Source organism: Austrofundulus limnaeus, unplaced genomic scaffold, assembly GCF_001266775.1.
Source record: "Austrofundulus limnaeus strain Quisiro unplaced genomic scaffold, Austrofundulus_limnaeus-1.0 Scaffold323, whole genome shotgun sequence".
In the NCBI taxonomy this organism is placed as follows: Eukaryota; Metazoa; Chordata; class Actinopteri; order Cyprinodontiformes; family Rivulidae; genus Austrofundulus; species Austrofundulus limnaeus.
The window spans coordinates 134,576-153,053 of NW_013952725.1; the positions used below are offsets into that span (position 1 = coordinate 134,576).

Sequence of the window (18,478 nt, forward strand, 5' to 3'; positions counted from 1 at the left end):
TATTATTATTGTGCTAGAATAATTATATAACTATGTGCCTGCTCATTCCTGTTCACACTGCTTTGACATTATTATTCTATATCTCTCTGATAACTGCTACATTTGTACAATCTGTTCTCATGATTCTTAAGACGCCGTTTGATGTCTMAGGACCTTGCTCTCATTTCGATACTRCCTGTATAACTTGTAATTCTATTATTGGTCATTCAATACCATTGTACTATTTGTTGTTCTGTTATTGGTTGCTCACGGACTTCGACCGGATGTAAAACCATTTCCTGTTCTGCTGTTGCTTCAGTGGTAACTTGACAGACCTGCTGATCGGTTCTGCTTGAGTTGCTACTCATCTTTGCATATGCAAACCTTATTAAATCATCTGACGACCAACCACGCAGTGCACCTTCTTTTATTCACGTGTTTCTGCCTTAAGTGGATATTTCCACGACAATTTTTATTACTATTATTTTCTTTTTTTTTTTTTGATAGGGACAGACACAATAACATAGATAAACTGAATAAACCAGCAGTCTCATGCTTGTATCATGCTGCTTATAGTGGGGATTTTCCCGACAAATTTTTTTTCTATTTTTTTTTTTTTTTTTTTTTGATAGGGACAGACACAATAACATAGATAAACTGAATAAACCAGCAGTCTCATGCTTGTATCATGCTGCTTATAGTGTGAGCTAATTTGCAGCACTTGTATTATATTCATAACTAAATTTTAAAAAGTCAGCATAAATGGTCTAAAACGTTATAATGTGATGGAGCCTTAACAGTAAAAACAAACGCCTTTACCAAACTAACACATCTGGACGTGTCATCCTTGAACAAATATGTAACATGTGGTGCAAGTCAGGGCTTTCTAGAAACAAAGAGGAAAACCATTTAGAGACCACTAACACAGCATGTGTACATTTGAATACTCAGTTAATCAAAGGATCATTTGACAGTTGCTGATTTCTAAAACACCTAACATCTGCAGCTTTAACAGAAAGGGTTTTGGTACAGTGCTTACTGGAAGATGGTGTTTGTGTCCAGGTCCACACAGCTCACATCTGGCGGCGGGTCGTAAAGATCAAAGTATCGAGAGTCCACCCCTACAATGAATGGACAGGGGGCACTCAAAACATCAGCCAAAGCCAGGGGGCACAAGGGGATGTATGGACATGGCCAGTGAAAAGGAAAAATCATCTGAGGAAGTGGATAAAGATGAAAGAAAGACTTTATTATTATTATTATTTGAAATTGTATAAATAAAATTAAGGAAGGATCTAATCAACTCCATTTATATGAAATAATAAATCTGAGGGGTTAACATTGCTTTAAACAAAATGTAAAAATGTCGACACTCCTGGTTGGTGCTGAGTGTGAATGGGGTAACTCACAGACACTAAAGCCTCAGATACGCTGGTCAGCACTGCTGGACGTAACGAGTGAATCAGAATCTTGTGTTCAGTGACAGCAAACACAAGTAAGGTCACAGCGTTTTCTGGTCCCAGGTTCTGAAGCAGAGTGGAAAATCTCCCACCACTAAAGAAACAACATTCAAATGGTTTAATCTTCTCTTATTCTTATATAGATTATAATAATCCTGGTATTTCCCCAGCTGAATACAAAAGACTTATTGATAACAAGTTTACACTGTAACTTTTATCATTTCAATAGACTTGACTAAGAGGTTCTTTATTACTCCAATAAACTGTTTGTGTGCAAATTACAGTAATCATATAGACTCTTTTTTACAGTCAATAGGCAGCCAAACATTTGCTGTTTAAGAAGAAAGTTGTGCTTCACAGCAGCTGCTTTTACCTGAGTGGTAAAGGAGAACTCACTGGTTGACTCAACATCAGGCTGTCATGAGGGGAAAGCTGGAGAAAAGCTGGAAAAGTCAGATTAAACCAACCAAGCAGAAAAACCAACACCTGCACAGAAGACTTTAAATATTCATTCATTTTAAATATTCATTCAGATCTAACTACTGCAGCTTCACTCCTTCTTCTGCACAGCAGTGATTATCTGAGGTTAGCATGCATCTTGTGCAATAAACACTGCAGCCAGCATTTTACCCTCGCAGCTCAAAAGCTTACCTGCACTAAGATGCGAGGCCTCTGGGAAGAAGGAAAGGGAACTTTGTGCATAAAGTGAGAGATGTGCCTGGGAAGAAAAGGAAAATCAGGAGGATGTGAGGCCAGAAATAAAAGAGGTGGGCGGCAGAGAAATGCATCGTGAGGTTTGTGCAGCAGTGAAACATAAAGAGTTACATATTACCTGAGTGGCATTGTTTCAAGACAAATGATGCCACTCTGGTAATTATGTTCATGTTGCTGCCTGTTCAGAAAAAAATGTTTCTGATTCCAGTGAAAGATATCACAACTTCAGATGCTCAGATTGAGGTTTAATTTGCTTTAGTCAACATGGCAACATTTAGGAGAAAAAAGATTTGTCTTATTTGCCTCAAAACATTGCAAATGTTTTAGTAAAAAATCTAAGTTGTGATGCATACAAATATTAGTTTGCCTTGCTGATATAAATAACATCTTAAAGCTACATTATCTAGATGATTACATGCTGTTCTAAAGTGTTGATGGAAACTTCCACAGATGCAGCACAGTGGGTGCACCTTCTTGTCTTCATGGAAGATGGGTTTTGAATTGAGATCTTAAAGATGTTTTTGTAATTGTAAACTAAAAAATTAGTTTCTACCTGTTTAACTTGTTCCACTACAGTTTATCTACAATGAGGTATTAGGGCAGGGCTGTTCAACTGGCAGCCCGTGGGCCACATCCGGCCCACGAGTGACCAAAGTTTGGCCTGCCAATTGGTTCATTCATCTTTAAGCCCAAACTCCCCGTTTTCTACTTTAATTACTCTGAGTTATTTTAGTTAAACATGGACATGTTTGGTATCTACAGAAATGTCAGAATCTTGGCTAGAAGCTGGTAAAAACATTACATTAAATATCTAAGACAGTTAAAATTACAAGCAGCTGAAGACAAAACTATGAAAGTGAAAATAAAATTGGTTTAAAAGTTGGCAATTCAGAGATGTCAAAATATTTGGGATAAGTAGGAGGCATAATGTGTTATTTTTGTTGTTGATATTGTTTTACTATCATTACATTTATTACACAGGGTTCTGTGTGTTGTATTCATGATTAATTGCAGCAAAATAAACTATTTCAAAGGTAACATATCTTTGTAATACTTGGTTAATTTACATAATGACTTTATGGATGTTCGCCCCTCAGCTGTTGGTCTGCATTAACTGTGGACCCCGGAGTGATTTAGTTGAATAGCCCTGCATTAGGGCCACTTAGAAAATAATCAGTTTTAAGGTTGAACTCAAAATAATGCAGAGATTAAAGCAAGAAAGAATATCCCACAGTGAAGCATCAAAACAAATGTTATGAAAGAGAACCGCCTCCTTTTAATGATTGGTTTCCTATTTAGTCATAATTTATATCCAGTCTTCTTTTCTATAGCCTAAACTTGTCATCAATTTCAAAATATACACAAGTATTTTCATACCACAAAAATCTAAGTTTCAAGATATTATAAACTGATTCTGTACTAGCCCCATTTAATTAGTTGGATTTATTGTTTTGTTAATCATGACTTGATATACACTTTTACTGCACGGTCTGATCTCTGTTTTAAAAAACATCAGAAATGAGTCAACTCACTTCTCAATGGGCAGAGCATGAGGGCCTGAGATGGAGTAGCGATAGAGGAATGTGAGGAACTTGCGGAAAGCGTCAAAGAAGGGCCAGTGAGAGAGCAGGCAGATACACTTGTTGGTGTAGACGGAGCAGCAGTTTGAGTTGTCTATGGTACTGGCTGTGATGTTGGATGGTTCATGCTGCTGTGAGCTAAGGAGGCCCAGCTGGGAGAACTGCTGATCTGTCAGACACTCCTGTGGGTATGGCTCATAAAACTGGATGGCAGCACCATAAACCTGAAACAGAAGACTTGGAGTTGTATCATATCTGTCTACAAACATCACTGAACACACATCCAAAAGCCACAAAAAAACCCTCCCAAAAAGAAGTAGAGTGAATAACATTGACCATCTCAACACAGTTCTCTGCTGGATACCCACAAACTGTGACACTTATTTAGTCAAATTAGTTTAGTTTAGTAAATTTATTCATTTTCATTTAAGAACAAAACAAATACTATACATACAACTAATAATTCAAATCACAAATAAAATGAAAGGTAGCAGAAAAAAGAAAAATTTCTTATTAAGATCTGCCCCTTTTATCCACTAAATAAATAAATAAATTAATTAATTAATTAATTAATTAATTCAAACAACAAGAATCTTCAAATAACAAAACTTAACAAAAACTTCAACTCCTTGAACAACAGTTCTTATGAATGCACATTATACAAATTCATACTGTATTTCTTCAACAATCTAACTTTTATCATTCTCATAAACAAATATATTGAGCCAGCATTTTTATAATCACTTTCCAGAATATTCCACATTCTTATTCCTTACCATACCATACCATACCATACCATACCATACCATACCTTACCTTACCATACCATACCATACCATACCCTACCATATCATACCATACCATACCATACCATACCCTACCCTACCCTACCATACCATATCATACCATAACATACCCTACCCTACCATACCATATCATACCATACCCTACCCTACCATACCATACCATACCCTACCATACCATACCATACCATACCCTACCATACCATAACATACCCTACCCTACCCTACCATACCATACCATCTTTATTTATAGAGCACTTTAAACGCACGCAGGACCAAAGTGCTGTACACATAATAAAGCATGCATACATTCGTAAAATTAATTAAAAAATGAAAATAAAAACATAAAATCAACACTACAAACTGTGTTCAAAGGCCAGAGAGAAAAAATGAGATTTAAGAAGAGATTTAAAAACAGACAGGGACAATGCCTATCTGATGTCCTTGGACTGAAGTACATCGGTCCTTCAAATTTGTTTGAATTTTAGGCTTTATAAACATCTCCAGTCCCTTAAGGTTATAATTACTTACTCTCTTAAAATTTAATTGGATATTTAAAGGAAATAACTTTTTGGAGCCTTATACATAATCTGTAAAATATTATAATCAACCAATTCATAAAATTTCAATCATTTCTACTGATTAAATAATATATATAAATATATATCTATATAAGGTGGGGTTTTCATATCAGGCTGCCCGAACACCAGCTGTACTTTATTATGGTATAGAATTGAACTATATGCCTGAGAAACACATAATGTTGCCCCTTTAAATGCTACACAATATAAATATTTAGGGTCTAGATTTTCATCATTGTTACAAAAGCAGAGATTTCACAGTAAGAATGAGACACTACAAAGACAGGTTATACCTGACCATCATACCAACAGGAACTGTAGAGGGCTGGTCCAACTTTTGAAGCTATTACACCCAGTCAGCTTCTTCCACACCGAATTCATCAACCATGTCTTTAGGGCCCCTGCTTTGTGCATGAGGGAACAGTCATGATGGAATCGATAATGGCTTTCCTCTAAGTGTTGACCCAGAGTTGAAGCATATTGTTGTCCAAAATGTCTTTGTGAGCTGAAGCATTACGACTGCCAATGGAGATCAGTGGTCGAGTCCAAATACTGACAGATACAACTGAACTCAACAATTTACAATTCTGTCCAAGAAGTATTTTAAGAATGTAACTTATGGGAGCAAAGTTGTAAAGTGAAAAATAGCTGCCAAGCTTAAACTGTAAAAAAAAAGTCAAATCCACTAGAAATCAACAAAGTTCCTTAAATAAAGTGATTAAGAGAATGTTTCTGTGCTAAAGTAATGTTTCTAACATTTGAATGCAGCTAGTATTTTGTAAAGTTTTGATAGATTTGGTAATTATACACAAGACACTAAGAAATGAGAAGCATGTATATCTCTGTCTTAACACTTCAAAAGGTGCATAGAAATCAAACTGCTATTAAAAATTTAGACATTTTGATTCCGACCTACTTTATTTGATCAAGTTTGAGTGCAGTTTAAAATCTTACTGTTGGGACAACAGTAAGCACCTGGGGGGTCAAACTTTAACTCCTGGGCATTTTTGGCAACTCCCAGTTTTATTTAATTTTTTTTACAATATCTGAACTTTTTAGGAATTGAGGTTGAATAAATAAAAGAACAAAAAAAGTTGGGGAGCTTGTCTATAAATCCCATGGTGAGAGAAACCATTTCATTGTCTTTGTTCTGGGAAAAAAGGGACAACTTTTACTACGGGGAAAGAAAATGTTTAACTCTAAAGACTGTACAAGATTAATGAGTGAACAGATTTCTTTATAAAGCTGCAGAGATTTCTCTAAAAAACTGCAACAGTCTTGACCTAGTTCTTCTTCAGCATACAGTGCACTGTAAGTTGGCTGCAGTGACGCCCAGCGAATAGATGGCAAAGACAATCTGTAACTCTGCAGCAGCTTGTTGTCTCTGCTGCTGTCGCTAACTGCATCAGTCTAAAAAGGAGTGAAAGCAGGAAAGTGWATCTATGAATTTTTCTTTCTTACCTTCTCTCCTGAAGCTCCAGTGAGGACAAACGTGGAAAAAACGGGAAGAGAGTATTTGGTGTTTGCTGGCCAGCACTCGATGGTGGCCCCCATAGGAAGGCAGAAGAGAGGGACAGACTCTGGCAGAGGAAACGACTCATAGTCCTCCTCAGGGTATCTGCTGAATAAACCTGCAAGCAAGCAAGCAAGCAAGCAAGCAAGCAAGCAAGCAAATAAATAAATAAATAAATAAATAAATAAATGACACAAACAAGTTGTGAATTTCAAGAAACTCCTGTTTGTGAATACCAATCAAATATCATGGTGGGGGTTCAAACCCATGTTTCAGTTGGCTCAGAATAAAACCAGAACGATATTGTAGCCTCCACAAAATCAGTGGGACATCTGAACATTCAGTCCACGTCAAAAATCCCAATCTGTTGACCAAATATCAAAATAAGCTCTAAAATATTTCATCTTATTTTTTCTTTTCTTTTCTTTATTGGGAAAAATGTAACAATACATTCTAATTTTCAGGAAAATAACAAGCTGAGCACATTTTATTATTAATTTCCTAAATAAGCAGTGTGGCCATGTTGCTCCTTATTTTAATGTTTGACAATCAACCAGAGCCTTCCTTCCAACATTGGGGAGTAAACTTTGCCACGGAGGCTGAGTACATGGACCCCTCACCAGCTGAAACAATCTCTCAGGTCCCCCTTGTTAAAAGTAGGGACCACCACCTTTCTCAGCTGTTCCCTGCAGATGTTTTCATTGTGACATTGAAGAGACATGTCATCGTAACAGCTCTGCAACATTTAGAGCCTTCAGCATTTCAGGGAGAACATCATCCACTCTTTGCACCAGGCCAGGGGAGCTTTTTAACTTCCTCATCAAATTCTGCCACAGTAACGGACTCGCTTTCTACTGAGCCCTCAAACTTAGCTTCTGTTAAAGTGGACATGGTGTCCGGATTAAATTAATCCTTTCAATGTCCAACAATAATCTCAGTTTGAGTCAGCAGTTCCCCACTCAGCTTAAGCACAGCCTGAAGTGCGGCCTAACCACAACCCATAGGAGGCCAACCAGAAGTCCTCCATGGCTTCTCTGAACTCCGCCCACGCCTGAGTTACTGCTTCCACAAATGTGACCCATCACATCTAAACGAGGACTAAGTCCAAAAGTGGAAAGTGGAAAAACAGGCAGGGTTTTGATTTAAACGAGCAAAAATTGCATTTTGTCAAAATATAATGAATTGATGCCTTATCAATGTATCATTTGAATGAACTGTCTTAAATATAATCCTAAAAACATTTTTGAAGCATTTTTTGAGCAGTAGCAACAAAAAAACTGATTTTGAGGAAAAATGCCTTAAAATTTTACATTTTTACCTGTGAGCTAGCAATTTTTTGTTTCTTTCCAACTGGGAAATCTTAATAAACAAATAATATTTGAGGTTTACTCTTTATATTAACATCAAAAATTACTCAATAATTTACATAAAATTAGGATTCAGACCTAATATAAATATATTAATGTAACCAACAAGACAAATTACGTCATTTCTCTGGATAAGCTTATGATATCAGAATGATCCAGGTGTCAAAATATAGCTTTTAAAGTCATGAATCTGAAAATGTAATTAGGTCATTTYGACCAAATTTGACTTAATCCTCATTTCGATATGATGGATACAAATAAAAAGATGTCAGCTCTTTAAAAGTCCTCCAGGACAGCCATGCTGCTAAGACCCTCTTCATTTTGATGGTCTCTGGTTGTTCAAGTTTAAGACAGGCACTGAAGACCTTTCTGGTCAGAGTTCCTTAAAAAAACACATCTTCATTAAATGAACCTGCACACAGCTCATTCAGAATCTATGTCTTCAACCTATCCAAGGACTGCAAAAAACTAGCTAGTCCCTAACATGAATTGGACTTCACCGGGACTGTCTGTGTCTGATCCTGTCGATCTTTGAGCTGTGACTTTTGCACAGTGAAGTGGTTGGGTTGAGAGTCGACACCTTTAAGAGGACATTGTTTTCAAACTGAAAATAGTGGAATGCTTTTTCTGTGTCKGGATGAATATTTGCTCTAAGCAAAAGAAATCAAGTATCTGAGTCTTGTTCACGAGTGATGAGAGCATGGAGTGAGAAAGGAACAACAAATCAGAGCCTCATTAACAGTAAGGAGGGAGTTGCTCTGGTCTGTTTTGATGACGGAGGAAGGAAATCTCTTCATTGGCAGGTCTGTTTCCTTTTCAAACCTCACCACTGGTCATAAAATAATATTAATAGCACTGAAAGTTACAATATTGCTCACATTCTCAAATGACTTGTGTGTGTGCCATTCAACAAATGAGTGTTTCCATTTACAATACTTTAAGAATTATCCCTCCAACCAAAACATAAATAAACTGGGCTGTCTTATTTTTACATGAACGTTTTTTCAAGTTTAATGTGGACTGTGTTTTTACTGTTCTGTAGTGTAAAAAAACACTAAATTTCTGTGGCCTGACTCATCTGGAGCATTAGTAAGACGCAGATAAAAATCACTCCAGTCTTCTGCAAATTCAAGAGACAAACTAAATTTCAGTCGGTCGGTCTGAGGCTGAGTCAAATGCAGCCGCAATCTTTATTAGGAGGAAAAATAAATGTGCTTTTGGCACTGAAATGTCAAATAAATTACTTCCTTAGTACAAAGTAAAATGTTAAACTAAAAAAAAAAACTATAATACTGGCATGAAGGTCTTATGCCTTTACTTTCAGTGCACCACCATGTTTTACCAACTTGTTGGAGCCATTTAAACAAAAACATGYATTGAATACAAAAAAAGGCATTTATTGCAATAAATATTCATGACTTTAAGAAAAGCCACAAATAATTTTCAGTCAAACTAGTCCAGCTCATTGTTGGAGCTTTTATCTAAACTGAATATTTTGTTTCTCTCGTCTGTAGAGACAGTAATTATGAGCAGAACTACCTGGCAACATGCTGTTTGATCTGTGTGTTTATGTGTGCGAGTGGCAGGGTTAGGAGAGCTTACCTGCTTTATAGGCTATTATGTTGGTTTTGGCCACAGACTTCTTGTAACACAGATAAACAGAGGAGCCCCACTGAAAACAGGAGCAGAACAGGAGGARTCAGCTCACCAGTCTAACAGACAGGGATCAGCTTTGAGCAAATCAGGAACAAAATTCATAGAWATATAATTTATTTTTAAAGTGAAAATGTGTTTAAACCTGCCCTACTAATGCTGCCACCCATTAACAGTCAATCTCACACTAATCCAATTAGAATATTTTGCATTTTTCAGTTTCCTTCATTTCATGCATTTGTATCAGTCAATAACTATTTGTCTCTGTTTTTGTCTTTTTCCACTTTTTTTCCTTTTCTTCCACTGAACTTCTGATTTGTGGTTACTGACATGACCAAACCACCCTGTGTTTGTTTTGTCTCCACCTTGCTGTTTTCTCTTTATTGTCGATTGCTTCCCTCCCTGAGTCGGGCTTCTTCCTTTGAAATGGACTGAAAGGAAATTGTTGCCTTTTATATAAAACACTACCCAAAGAACTCGTACTTTAGATAATTTGCTGTAAATGACTTCACAATAAAAAAATAAAATAAAATAGGGAATGTATTCTCTGGTTGAATTTGAAAAAAGGGTGATTTTGCAGCTAAATGACCACAGTCTCAAAAAGATCATTTGGATCTATAGCTCTGTTTAAACCAAGGTTTGGTTCCTGATCAACTAGAACGCAAAACTGCAGCTGTATGGAAATCTAATGTCTGATTAAAGCCGATATATCACTGAACTGCAACTGCTGGCAACTTATTGGTGAATGGAGGTCTCAAGAGAGTCTCCAAAAGGTTTATGGGCGTTCTTGGTTTCTTTAAATAAGTCACAGAAGCTGCTGTGTTTACACACATGTCAAGTTGTACGGATTGTCTGTAATTTCCTTGTTTTTTCAGGTATACGGACGTATAGAGCAATCTCACAGATTTTTTCCAGTATTACAGATTTTTTTCAGAAACTCAATTTCAAATTTATTTAACATGTCAGAGCTGGTAGGACGTTAAAAAAAATAACATCAAAGAGATCAAATGCACAGACAAAGTAACGTGAGGCATCAGTTAAGTTCCATCTTCTAAGAACAAAATTTCTAAACTTAACTCTAAAACCTAAACATGTCCTGCAGTGATTTGGAAGAAAGAAAATCCTTGAGCAATGAGTTTGAGATTTGAAGTTGCTCACTTGCCTTTATTTTTAAATTATTCTCTGACATCTACATCAGCAGAAAATTAAATAATTGACGTTTAGAATACATGAACACTTATATGCTTTGTTCTTTACTGATGCAATCATGTTTCCATCATGTTGCTCTGCTAGAAGAGTTGGTCTTTTTATGAGCTTCTGGCATCAGCTCGAAATGTGTAGACTGGTAGGAAACAAGAGTCTAGACAAAAACAAAACGTAAATTGATAAAAGCAGTTTTGTAAATGAAAAGTCYACAGTTCACTGATTCATTGAAGGATGACAAACACAGAGTTTTAGACTACGATCATCTTTTACATAAAAATGACAGTTACAGTCATTGTGTCAAATCTTGAAAATAACTGAGTTATTGCACGTAATACTGTGAGATCTTGTGTGATCTGTTGGTGTTCTCAGTATGTATTTTGAATGACTCTCAGGTACTACCATCTAAATATTTGTACATAATATTGTAATATATAATAACATAATATTGTGAAAATTGACAGATTTATGTATTTGCTAAAGTTGATTAGCTATGGTGGCCATCTTGAATTAAGTTGACTCCAAAAGTTAATCAGCTGGAGCTCTACATCTATTGATAATTTTCTGAAAGTTTGAAAAATATATCCACTGGTTCATGAGATATTTTACTAATATAACAAATGAACACACTCAGACAATCACATTGTCACCAGCTTTTCATGCAGCAGATGATAATGATGCTCTGAAGCCTTCTAGTAAAGAGTGGTCTACTAACCATGCTGCTGTTGAGGTTCTTCTCCACCTTACAGAAGGTGTGCGGGGGCGTCTCCCCTTTGCTTGGGATGATGATGCAGATGTCGGTGACGGCCAGCGAGGCGTGAGGCTGGCTCTCAGGCGCTCGCCGGTACGTGATGTAAATGCGCTGAGAGGAATTCCCACTGATGTTGGCTGGACGTCCAGACGGAGTGGTCTGAATGAGGTGACAGCCCTGCTTCAGTCGCTCCTTCCATTCGTACAGCACACTGGGGGAGTACAACAGACTCTTAGTCTCACCCACATGTGACACCACGTTGAAGAGTAATCAATTAAAAAGAAAAATACAAACTGAGATTTTCAATAAAATATTGATCTTTTTATAGAAACATGTTCTCTTTAGATAATACAGTGATATGGAGTGTTACTGGGACAGGGCGAAAAGGGGCRGGGCATCGGGGGTGAATAGACTGTGGCATGCTGAGTTACTTTCTCCTGTTCTTGTCATCTCTCCATTACTACCAAACTTTAATCAACTTTTGCATTTTTTTTTTTCTTCTTCCTGTAGACCTTTTGGTACTTGTCAAATATCTTTGTGCCTCKGTCAGAAATGTGGTCGGGGGTGTGTGGGGGTGGGGGATGTTATTAGAATTGAATTATGTGCCTGGAAAACACAGGGGTTAGACAATTAAACTGAAACAGCTGGTTTTAGACCATATCATCCCTTTCAGACAGCTTCCACTTGCATCCACAGTTAATCCTGTTGGATGTTATTCATCCTTCTTGGTGGTATGCTGACATTAACCTGGATACCGTGGCTCTTGATACATCACAAAGACTTGCTGTCTTGGTCACAGAGGCACCACCAAGACGTGCACCAACAATTTGTCCTCTTTTGTACTCTGGTATGTCACCCATAATGTTGTGTGCATTGCAATATTTTGAGCAAAGCTCTGCTCTTACCCTGCTAACTGAACCTTCACACTCTGCTCTTACTGGTGCAATGTGCAGTTAATGAAGATTATCTACCAGGCTGGTCCAATTTAGCCATGAAACCTCCCACACTAAAATGACAGTTGTTTCAGTTTCATTGTCCAACCCCTGTATCTTTCCAGCTGTAATGATGTAAACAGTTCATGTGACTAGGCTCCAGAGTACTGATGTACAGCAATAACATTTAAATACTGTCACTACATTTCAATACCGAGATACACCATAATACCATCATACCGCCCAAGCCTACTTAAGCACCCCTTTTTCTAGTTTAGTTTATATTAAAAAAATGACAAAAACAAAAACACACACAGACAGACACACAGATGCTAAAAACGTGGCCACAATGACAGATATACTCCATGTCAGGCATCAGAAAGCTGCCCACTGACTTCATAAGACTTCACAGAAATCTCTGTGTCTTGGTCTGCATCAAAATCCAAACTAAGCAAGAGCTCTGCTTCTTGTAAATGTAAACTGAATGAATAAATTATCTGTTTTCTTCTCCTAACCGTACACGTGCTACTGAATTAAAAGTAATGTTTTTTGTATGCTTTTTCTTTTGTATTCACTATTGTCTCTTGGTTGAGTAAAGCTCCAAATATATGGGAGGTTATGTTATAGTTTTAATTAAAAACTTTTAGTTCTTCTCACTTTTGAGTTTTCTTTTTAAGGACAATTTACCTTTGGATTAGATAGTCCTAGTACATCACACATTATTTATCCTGGCACAGTCACTGGCAGTAATAACATAATAAACCAAGAGGGTTCTGCAGTTTCCCACAAGAGGATCCTCAAACAAACCACTTAGAGAACAAGTACTAAAAGGTACACAACAGTGGCAGTAATTTAAGCATCTCTTCCATTATGCACTTATCCTCCATTACTCAACAGGCTTTTTTGTGGCACTATCCAAAAGCAGACAAGAGAACAAATTTCACAGTGATCAGCTGATAGACTTGAAATTTTGTCTGGATACAATTCAAAAGCTTTTTACAGTAATTATTTTTTCCTGCTGCCGTTATTCGAAAAGCATGTTTTATGATGCAGTCCCTGCAATCTGAGCAGTGCCGAGCGTCATTCTTTTGCAAACACAAGCAGTGTTTCAGCTGAATTTCAAACAGCATTCAGTGTTTTTTAAATTAGACCTTGAACAGACCCTTCAGTTAGTTGTGTAAGAAGGTCAAAGGTTTTTACACAGCACTTCAAAAATAAACTCCACATCCCTGCTACATAATCTACAGAATAACTTGAAAGATAGAAACATAATCAGATTTTGGATTCGTTTTTTGTTTTTATTTTAAAAATACGAAGTACTAAAAACTTACTCTTGAATCAAACTGGTGAAAAAAATAGACTTTGAGGAGAGAGGAACGTTTTGGAAGATGAACAAAAAAGAAAGAGGAGCATCTAAACATATAGGCAGTGGATTGAAATGGGAAGGAAAAGAGGTCAAATAAATGTAAACTTTTATTATTATCTCCGTACCAATCTTGGGGTTTGCCGAGATTTAACAGAGATTTCATTGGATGAGATGCAGCTTTTGCTTTCAAACACATTAGAATCTAGGTCAACTAGCCAGTCAGAATTAGGGTGGAGGTGGGCCTTGGGTCCTGGAAAGACTTTTCTTCCAAAATCCTACCTAAAAGCCTTGGCTGTGCCCTGGGTGACGATGCCTTCACTGACTGGAAAAATTAAACATTTTTGAGTGGTGAACCAGCCAACCAATATAAAAAATGGTCAATTACTGCACTTGGCATATTCCTACTTTTTACCTGTTTAAATACAGAGCACTGTCAAAGTTTCAAACTAAAATAAATCTGAACTTTTCTTCAATAGTATTATGTCTTCGGCTGTTTAAGAGAACCAGACAGAATGAATGCGTCAAATAGAGAACAAAAATGTAATGAGTTGGATTTTATAAGCAAGCTGACATCTAAACTTCCTGTCACAAATGTTCTTTTTTTGTAGCAAGAAAAAGAAAATCTAATTATCTTTTTATCAAATATGATCAAATGTATTTCATTTTATTAATCTTTTATAACCAGGCAAATACCATTGAAAGCACAGATCTCTGTTGCACGGGAGGTTTTTGGTCTTTGGGGGACACCAGAGTACTTGTAGAAAAGCCATGCAAGCACAAGAACATGTTAACTTCATATAGAGAGAGTCTGAACCCAGGCTCTAACCCAAGGCTCTAACCTTCTTGCTGTGAGACATCAGTGCCACTGAGATGTCGTGCACTTCCAGAATCCTTTGGTACTTACCCAAGGTCGGTGAGCGGCGGCTTGTCATGGCCTCGTCTGTAGCACAAGTAGATCTGTGGTGCCATGAGGCCACCGTTGTTAAGATCAGCTGACTGGCCACTTGGTGTGGTCTCTATGCATGTAAACCCCGGAGGCACCTCCTCGCCCACTGATCGGATCACCACCGCCACATCAGTAATGGGGGCTTTCGGTTTGGCCGTCTTGTGGCACACGTCATCAAAGTGGATCTCCTGGTCCAATGGTTTGGATGGATCCGTCAGACCAGCCACCACAAAGTAGTCGGCTACACGTGGGCCTTTGTCCTCCATCATTTTCCATCACCGCCAACTGCCTACAGAGGGACGAGAGAAGGCAGGAAAATTATTTGTTGTTGTAAAAAGAGGGTAAAAACACACAAAAAAATGTAATCATAAATCTTCCTCAGAGGCTAGAAGAGCAAATGAAAGTGAAAATGCAAGAAGAGAAAGGTAATCAATCAGGAACAAGAAGGGCATTTAGAGCTGACAGACTCCTGACTCAAGGACATGTATCCTGCCAACAGAATTGACTTGGTGTTCAATGTTATGACTTCTGCAATTAAAAAAGGGAAAGAGTGTTGATGTGCTGATTATGAGCGGCTGTGAATCAGTGATTAGAGCAGTTGTCCTCCAACAAGAGTCGGAGGTTTGATTCTACCAGTGTGCAGTCAGATGGGCGAGACACTGAACTCCTCATTGCCACTGATGTGTGTCCCATCAGTGACCTAAACCATTGATTAGATGCTTCAGGTGTATTTTCATGCAATGAGCATGAGACACACACATTTTCATGTCTTCACATGCCAAACAACATTCCTCATGCTGAAAAATAACAAAGCCAGGAGCGGCCGTGTGGGCAGCTGTACTACAGTCAAATGAGAAAAGGTCTGCGTCCACCCATTTTTTTTCTAAATCGTACTTATCCCTGCATTGGGAGTCCTGTACACGTGTGAGGTGAGGGCTTTCCAACTAATCAATTTTGTTTATTTGTTTATTTATTTTTTTCAGTTTTAGCTTGTTTTGAGGTGTTTTTCACCAATGGGAGTCCTGTACATGTGTGAGGTGCATTTAGAGCTGAGTCACTCCTGTCAATCACATAGCCGTCTCAATGCACAGACTACAGCATTGGGGGGCCTATTGTTTTGAGGTTACACGATTTTGTCAGGTTTTCTGTCAATCAACAGACACATCTGTGTGGTCACTGATWGGTCCAAATTATTAGTAACCCATGTGGGCTCACATGGTCTGACCAATCAGAATGTGTATTGTTAGTTTTGAGGCGTGTCCCTTGATGATTGACTAACAGCTGCAATCATTTCATATCAGATAAGAAGTTTGAGTGGTGCTCAATAAAGTATAAAACTGCATTTGTCAAAATGATTTTGAAAAAGAATATCGATCTACGGAAGCTGGCAGAACTTTTTGAACCAGCTGTCTGAACAGATGAGGAAGAGGTGTGGCCAGGTGGATGCTACATTAGCTGAAGAAGAGATGAGTGGAGTGGAGGAGTGCAGGAGGAGCAGATAGGAGCAGGGAGGACCAGGGATGGGAGACAAATCTGATCACCTTTAAAACACTGACCCGGGTCACTGRGACAAAAACATCAACCAACAGGTGTGTGGGTTCTAGGAGAAAACAGGACAGGTGTTGTGCATAAATTTGATCAGCCGGTGCTCGAGCACGCTACGTGTCAGAGTATTTTATTTTGATTTGCTTTTTCTGCTGCTTTAGTTTTTTGGAATTAAACAATATTAACACTAAAATATATTTGTACCAGCGTTAAAGCAAAGGTGCCCTCTCTTTGGGATGCACCAGTCATTTCATCACCTCATCCATCATGTGTCTCTGTGACATCCAACAGTCTGTTGGTTCAATTTAATATTCTCACAAAATTGACTTATTGCATAAACCGGCCTGTATAAACATTTACTTTACGTTACCTTTGCATTTACTTAAAGTCAATCTAAAGTCAATGTGTTACCTTTATTCAGTTCAGCTGAGTGGAACCAGCTGACAATGTTTTTAATTTAAATCCATTATATCCGTTTTTTTTTTTTTTTTTTTTTTTTTTTTTTTTTTTTTTTTTTTTTTTTTTGAGGGCTGGCGAAAACAAAAGTGGCTAATGTTCAGTCAACGGCAAAGACATTAAGCTCAAATACAAAGCGGTAGTAGCTGAGGATTATGCCAAACGTATACAATGAGAACAAACTGATCACATTTGATCTGTTTGGTGTCTAAGCTGGAGTGGATACCACAGCCAATAGACATTAGAAAATATCAGAAGGGCTTTTTGAGCAAAGTCTACAGTAATGGTCCCAGGCCTTTTTACTTTATAAACAGAAAACACTCTGTGGGTGACAAATTACTATGATTGCCACAAAAATCCTACCTCACAGACTACAAACTACAAACTGCACATGTGATCATCAAGTCCATCAACAAGTACATTTTCAGAAAGACTAAACCCTACAGCACTGCCAGAGGGACAGTCATTGCACTAAGTCAAGGACCACATTGTTTTTCAACCTGTGTTGAACATGACCACTGACTCCCTGCTGCATCACAGTCTTGGTGCCAATTTCAGGAGCTCCGAGTGAGCAGAAAGTGTGAGACAATACAACTCATTTGCTTTTGGGCCAAAGGGATGAAAAGAAAATTAATGGTGTGAGGACAAGACTTGGCAGAAGTTGGAGGCATTGTTGAAAAAAAAAAAGGAGCGTTAAAAACGGTATGCAGTGCTGAGGTATTTGAAAACGTGGCTATTTGGTGTTTAGATTTGAATGTGAATGCTGAGTCAGCAGACTACATCTGCAGACTTTGTGCTATTTTAACCATTCATTCATCAAAATGTTTGACTCGACTAGGAATAATGTGTTCTGACTTTCAGTATTTGTAACTTTTCTACTTTATTTGACTTTATTTACATGGTTTAATAAATATACAATAAGATCTCTTCAATTCCATACAAAACATGTCTTTGAAATCTACAGCATACTGCATTTATTGTTGTTTTCTTATGCTCCTTTTAGCTTTGAAATACTGCCTTGCTCATTTTAGCTTTTAGCTACAGCGTTTATGCATTTAGCTTTAGCAACTGTTTTTGCTAATTGTAAAATTTAGCTACAATTATTTTTTTGGTTATTTTGGTTATTTTAGCATTTAGTGATAATCGAGCAACTTTTTGTATTTTAGCTACACTTTTGCTACATTAAGTATTTTGTTACTGCTTTACTAATTTTAGCTTTTAGTTTGTTTCACTAGTTCTGTTTTAACTTTCAAATTTCATCAGTCTCTTACCTGTTAGCATTCACACTGCATTCTTGCAAAAACACTCAGCCTTATAAGCCCTGCCTCCACCTGGACAAACAAGTTATTCACATGCAAAAGCTGGCCATTGACTAAAAATGGCTTGTTTCACCTGAAACTCATCAGACTGAAGAAGTCTCTTGAGGAGAGATGAAACGTTTCACTAAAGAAGAACCTATCCGGAGGACCTACTTATTTTTTCTTTTTGATTTTTTCTACCTGGATTACTGAGATGCATCAGGATTAGGGGTGTCCCGATACCAGTTTTTTCAAGACTGAGTACAAATACGAGTACTTGAGTTTGGGTACTCGCCGATACCGATACCGATACCAAGTAGCGGGGTTAGGA

At 37.6% G+C, this 18,478-nt stretch overlaps 1 protein-coding gene across 2 annotated transcripts in view; it reads right to left on the reverse strand.

Moving 5' to 3' along the window:
• LOC106527424 (C-myc promoter-binding protein) overlaps positions 1 to 18,478 on the reverse strand; it is a 93,586-nt gene that overhangs the window by 55,455 nt on the left and 19,653 nt on the right. For both annotated transcript variants that reach the window (XM_014022306.1, XM_014022307.1), the window contains 9 exons: positions 14,807 to 15,137; positions 11,569 to 11,815; positions 9,600 to 9,669; positions 6,579 to 6,748; positions 3,686 to 3,957; positions 2,091 to 2,157; positions 1,813 to 1,871; positions 1,389 to 1,533; positions 1,019 to 1,194 (listed from right to left, as the gene is read on the reverse strand). In XM_014022306.1, coding sequence (XP_013877760.1) covers positions 1,019 to 1,194; positions 1,389 to 1,533; positions 1,813 to 1,871; positions 2,091 to 2,157; positions 3,686 to 3,957; positions 6,579 to 6,748; positions 9,600 to 9,669; positions 11,569 to 11,815; positions 14,807 to 15,117 — 1,517 coding nt within the window. In that variant the 5' untranslated portion in view covers positions 15,118 to 15,137. The remainder of the gene's footprint in view (positions 1 to 1,018; positions 1,195 to 1,388; positions 1,534 to 1,812; positions 1,872 to 2,090; positions 2,158 to 3,685; positions 3,958 to 6,578; positions 6,749 to 9,599; positions 9,670 to 11,568; positions 11,816 to 14,806; positions 15,138 to 18,478) is intronic.